We start from the raw sequence: 5,457 nt of genomic DNA on the forward strand, positions 1-5,457 counted from the left end.
AATATCATATCAAGCATACGTCATGTTGTCAGTGTGGCAAAATATAAAAAATGAAAAGGAACACAAGATTTGCAATCAACCAAGAGAGGCTCAAGGACATAAAACGAAAATAAAAAGCAAGAGACACAAAAAAAAAGCACACCGAAAATCTCATTGAACATTTTGCCAACTTGAAATCGAAAATTCTGTCGCCAACATGAGGGAATTATCAAGAGGAAGGCACAAAAAAAAACGTGAGCTAGAAAACTACGAAGAAAATCGCAGCTGGAGAACAGAAATTGAAAGTCAACACCCATCCGAGGATATCGAAATCAAATCAGAGCATCGTCAAATGCATTTAGAGCTATTTGCATTGCATTGAAAGAAGGCGACGCATTCCTTAGCTTAGTGCCAGCCACCGCTGAATCCCAGTGATTCGCATCGATTCACTGTCGATGCCTCCAATGCCAATGTTGATGGCGCTTACGATTCGCGTCAAACGCCTTGGCATGTGTCTCTTAATTTTGTTTTTCTTCTCTCGTTTCAGTTTTTCCTATTTTTTTTTTTGGTTTTTTTCAAATTGATTTTCATTGCCTTGAGACATGCGTTTGACTGACAGGAATTTTTATCTCACATGCAGTTTCCATGTGAGTGAATGATGTTGCCCCAAATCTGTCAAGATGTCTGCTACTTGCAGTTGCAATTTTTTGGATAATTATAAATTTTGATTCACGTTTTGATTTTTCCAGCCATGCATTTCATTTGGTTTCCTTTCCCTTTAATTTTCTGAGATATAATTAGCTTTGGTAAAAATTAAATTTACTTCGGTAGAATGATATTAATAGATCACCTTTCCATTTTGAACTGAATTCATAGAATACGACTTACAATAAATTGACATTTTAAAGTTTCTATTGGTCTCTTTGATCAAAACTTAATACAGTTCTTGGATGTTTTTTCGCTGTGAAAGCAATTATTGAAAAGTGTATAAAAAAATTTGGTCAGACGAAAATGTATTTTACTCGGTCTATTGGTTTTCATACTTTGGTTTTGCCTGTTGTTGATTTTTCTCATTGCCTTGCAGCTGCTTTCATTACATTAAAAATTAATAACACCCAACATCCTGATAGGTACAGACATTCCTGTATCATATGCAGGCTTTTGGTTAATAAATAAACGCCATCAATATTTATGCTTAACACATTTAATGAACAAAAATAAACATAAAAACAATAATGAATACATCGCGTGTTGTTGCTGATTATGTCAAATATGTATATATATATAAAAAAAATGAAAAATGAAAATAGAGATGAGTGAACCGGTTGCATTTTAATTCGAGTTGCATTGTCATTTCACTTTTTATTGTCTTAATTATTAACAATAATTATGCATTAATGTGTCTGTGTGTAAAGTGTGTGTGTGTGTTTGTATATGTGTGTGGGCAACAAATGCATAAATAATTGCCCTGGCAGCTGTGACAATTTTTTTTTTTTGTTGCTATTTACTCATGTGTTAATTTATATTATGCATTATTTAAGCAATTTGATAACATATGCTAATATCAGGAAAGGATTATGGTCATAGCGCCCAGGGGCCAGAATATTTGAAAGCAGTTGAAATGAATATAATATGGAATTGCGATTGAGTCCTAAATAATATGTACTTCCGTTCTAAATAGATACGACCAAACCCAGTAGCTTTTATTTCATTTAAACAAAAGTAATTTTGCTGACAAAGTTTGTTACTCCCAAAGAAAATGAAAACCTGGGTATTAATGTCATTCCTTCTTTACTATTAAGTATCTTCTTGTCATTTAAAAAGATCAGACCTTTTTGGGAATACCTAGCAAACTCCTTCAGTTTGTTAAAAAAAATGTAGATTTAAACTAGAGGACTGCAAAACCTTTGCAAATGAAAAACAAAAAGTTAATTGGAAAGGGTAAAAAGGGTTACAATTTCCCTTAAATTGGATATTTTTTAATTTATGCACAATAAAAACTGATTTATCGTCTGTTGCTAGAGACTCTCCCGAATAAAAAACTTTAACTTTTATGCATTTTAACAACTTACCTAAAATCAAGAAAATGTAAAACAAAATACGAAAAAAGCGCGGGGAAGATGAACCATAAAAGTGCCCAAGGTGTTGTTCGGTTGTGTGTGTGTGTGTGTGTGTGCAAAGAAGAAGCCTCAGACGAGTGTAAAGTCAAAAGTAAAGTTTTGTTAGCGCAACTTTTGCTTTTTTAGTGCTCGACAGTTTGGTCTATTTTTCAGCATTTAAGTGGCCATGAATTTCCTAGCCACTGAGCACGAATTTTCAAATTTTTTTCACCCCAATTTTTGGGAGTATTTGGCCAGCGGACACAACCTGCCAGAAACAAGTCCACGTGGCGGGGCTTTATTACAACTAACCATTCTTCAGTTGCTTGTATGTATGTAGTTAAGTATGGCGGATACGGCCATCTCATCTCTTCAACCTATGCCCAGGTGGGCATCATTTGTTGGCTCGGAGTTGGAGCAGTTGCTGCGGTATTTGTGGTCAGTTTTGCTTTGCTTTGGTTTCGGTTTTCGGGATATGTTTGTGTCTGTTCAATTGGTTTTAAGGTTGGGTCTTGGACACGTGTGTCTGGCCATGCACAAGCATTTTGAGTTTGTTTCGTATATTGAGCACGTGCCAAAACTTTAAATTGATTAAAGTGTAAATGAAAACTAGAAAAATAATAGTTTCTATGTATTTTATGTTATAGATTAAATGGAATACAAAAGTACACATGTATTTTTGACCCAGGTGATGCAACTTTCACTAAACTAATTGAACAAGATTGAATATATTTAGACTCGATTTTGTATGAAATTTCCTAACGTATGTATTTATTTAATATTAAATAAAAGTTTCATACAACATTAAATAAAATGTGATATTCATCTAAACAAATATGAAAATTCATTTGATGCACTGTCTTATATTAGAAACTTGTTCAAAACAATTTAGACCGCTTTTGATATTCTGTTACCAGATTTCTCTCTTTGTTATCACAATTTGCATAAGTAGATCTCTAGTTACATCCATAAAATAATATTATCACTTATCACACAAAATTTTATCACGATTCTAGACGCATTTCTCATTTCTCGTGTCATGCGAAATCAGTTGACTTTTTGCTCTTGACAATGACAGCTGCTTGGCTAAATAATAGCTATCTTCAGCAAGTACTTCGTGTCCATTATCAAAGCGATGAAGTTCAAGTGAAGTCGGTGAATCTTGAAACAGCATTAGGGCGAGGGGAGAACTATGGAGCCATATTGACACGCATACGAGTTGTATACAAATGGGGGGATAGCCAGGTGGATTATGTTGATTTTATAATGGCAAAAACTGAGCTGGAAAATGAAGATTTCGATACACGTGAAAGGAAAGCTCCCTACGACATTTTCAATCGAGAACTGGATATATATGAGAATGTTATGCCCAGGCTGCAAGAGTTGGCCAATGAACAAATCTGTCCAAAAATCTACCATATAGATCGACAACATAGAGCCCTGCTAATGGAGGATTTGAGTATGCAAGGTTACAAGATGGCATCGAGATTAAATCGGTTGGATGAGCAACATGTGCGAATAGTACTAAACAAGTTGGCCAAAATGCAGGCAGCATCGGTGATTATGCAGGCGGAGACACAATCATTGAATCGATTTGATCGCGGCTTTTTTAATCAATATACAGAAAGTTTTCAGACCTATTTTGTGGGATGTCTAAGGGCCTGTGCTGAATATCTGCAAAGTCAACCGGGCTATAAGGAGAGTGCAGTTCTATTGGAGCAACTTGCACCACATTATATGTCTTTGGGATTGCGTTGCTTTCGGCCAGAAGAAGATCAAATTAATGTATTGACGCACGGTGATCTTTGGACCAATAATATGATGTTTAAATATGAAAACAATGTGCCAATTGATGTCCTTTTGATTGACTTTCAATATGCCTTTTGGGGTTCACCAACATTGGACATACATCATTTGATCAATACATCGGCCATTGAATGCGTAAGAAGTGGCAAACAAATGGAAATGAGATGTGTTTATTATAAAACATTTCGAGAGCAAATTAAGAGACTTCAGTTCAAAGGAAAATGGTCATCTAGCCTGAAAAAGTTCCATTTAGCTTCAGAGCAAAAGAGATTCTATGGTGAGTAATGACTTGGAATTTAGAAATTAGAGCTCCAAATTAATATTTTCTATTATAGCTGTTCATTGTGGTCTAATTCTGCAACCAGTTTTACTGAATACAGATGAGACGGATGCGGATTTTGCAGCTTTGCTTTCAGATAAACCGCGTGGCATTAATATGAAACGACGCCTTTACCTCAATGAGGCCATACAGGACTCTGTGAAAACGTTGGTTAAACAATTTGAATTAGAAGGTCTCTTGGAGCCGGAGCAATATGTTTAATGAAGAGCATTTTTGGTTTCCTCAGCTAATAAACATACAGAAAATTTTGGCCAGAAAGTGGAAAAAAGTTTCCACACAATAGGGCAACATCAAATAGTTACAGACTTTTTGTTTTGGCGGATTGTTTTGGAATGCTGAATAAATGAATGCAATGATGGAGTGAGTGGGTGGGAAAACGAGTGAGTGAATGGTTGTGTAAAAGAATGAATGGAATGAAAAGAAAAATGTGACTGGATGTGTGTGCGTGTCTGTGCTTTTGAATGTGTGAACTCTAGCTTAATTAAAAACTTGAGCGCGAAATGTGCCAGAGCCAAGCTGTTGGAAAATTAACAAAATTCTGCGGCAATCTACGTTGCTGTCTCTGATGTTTTTGCTTTTGGTATTGCTGCTTCTGTTGGTGCTGGTGCATTAAAATTGCATTAAACTTTAGCGCCATTAGGCTAAACTTTGCCATTTAGGTGGCACCTGAAAGTAGGCAACAGTTTATGGCAGGCAATCACGAATCACGAAATTGCACGAAGCGAGTGAATGAAAGGCAAACACACACACACTAATACATAGTGTGCGAATGAGAGAGAGAGGAATACACAGGCCATATTTCGCAAATCGCAACTAAGCCTAATGGTTGGCATTCTTATCTCAGTAAATGTGAATGTGTATGCATGTGTACATGTATGTGCTTTTCTGTGTATGTGTGTGTGTCCTCAATGCGACAAAATGTATCGCGAGAGCATAAAAAGCAGGCGCAGCCCTCTCCAATCTCAACAAGTTTATTGTCTGCCAGCTTTGTTTATGGCCATTGCCGCTTCTTCCTCGTCTTATGTTTCATCCTCCTTGTATTTATGCCACGTCCTCTAGGCACAACACACACACACACATGCCCACAAACACATATGCCTGAATATGGCTTTAAGACCCGGAAAAATAATTCGATTCTCTTCAGAATTTTCATAGCATGCTTTTAGGGATTTACTTAAGAAATAAAACACTTGCAAAATTTGATCAAAATAATTGTAAATGAAAATCTACATA

General features: G+C 36.0%; 1 protein-coding gene across 1 annotated transcript; it reads left to right on the plus strand.

Annotated features, from left to right (window-relative positions):
- Positions 1 to 3,148: 3,148 nt before the first annotated feature.
- LOC6650216 lies at positions 3,149 to 4,519 on the plus strand. The gene is made up of 2 exons (XM_002073931.4): positions 3,149 to 4,161; positions 4,220 to 4,519. Exons 1-2 carry the CDS (start codon positions 3,150 to 3,152, stop codon positions 4,423 to 4,425), a joined length of 1,218 nt encoding a protein of 405 aa, XP_002073967.1. The 5' UTR covers position 3,149; the 3' UTR covers positions 4,426 to 4,519.
- Positions 4,520 to 5,457: the final 938 nt, after the last annotated feature.

This window comes from Drosophila willistoni, chromosome 3R (genome assembly GCF_018902025.1).
Source record: "Drosophila willistoni isolate 14030-0811.24 chromosome 3R, UCI_dwil_1.1, whole genome shotgun sequence".
Classification (NCBI taxonomy): domain Eukaryota; kingdom Metazoa; phylum Arthropoda; class Insecta; order Diptera; family Drosophilidae; genus Drosophila; species Drosophila willistoni.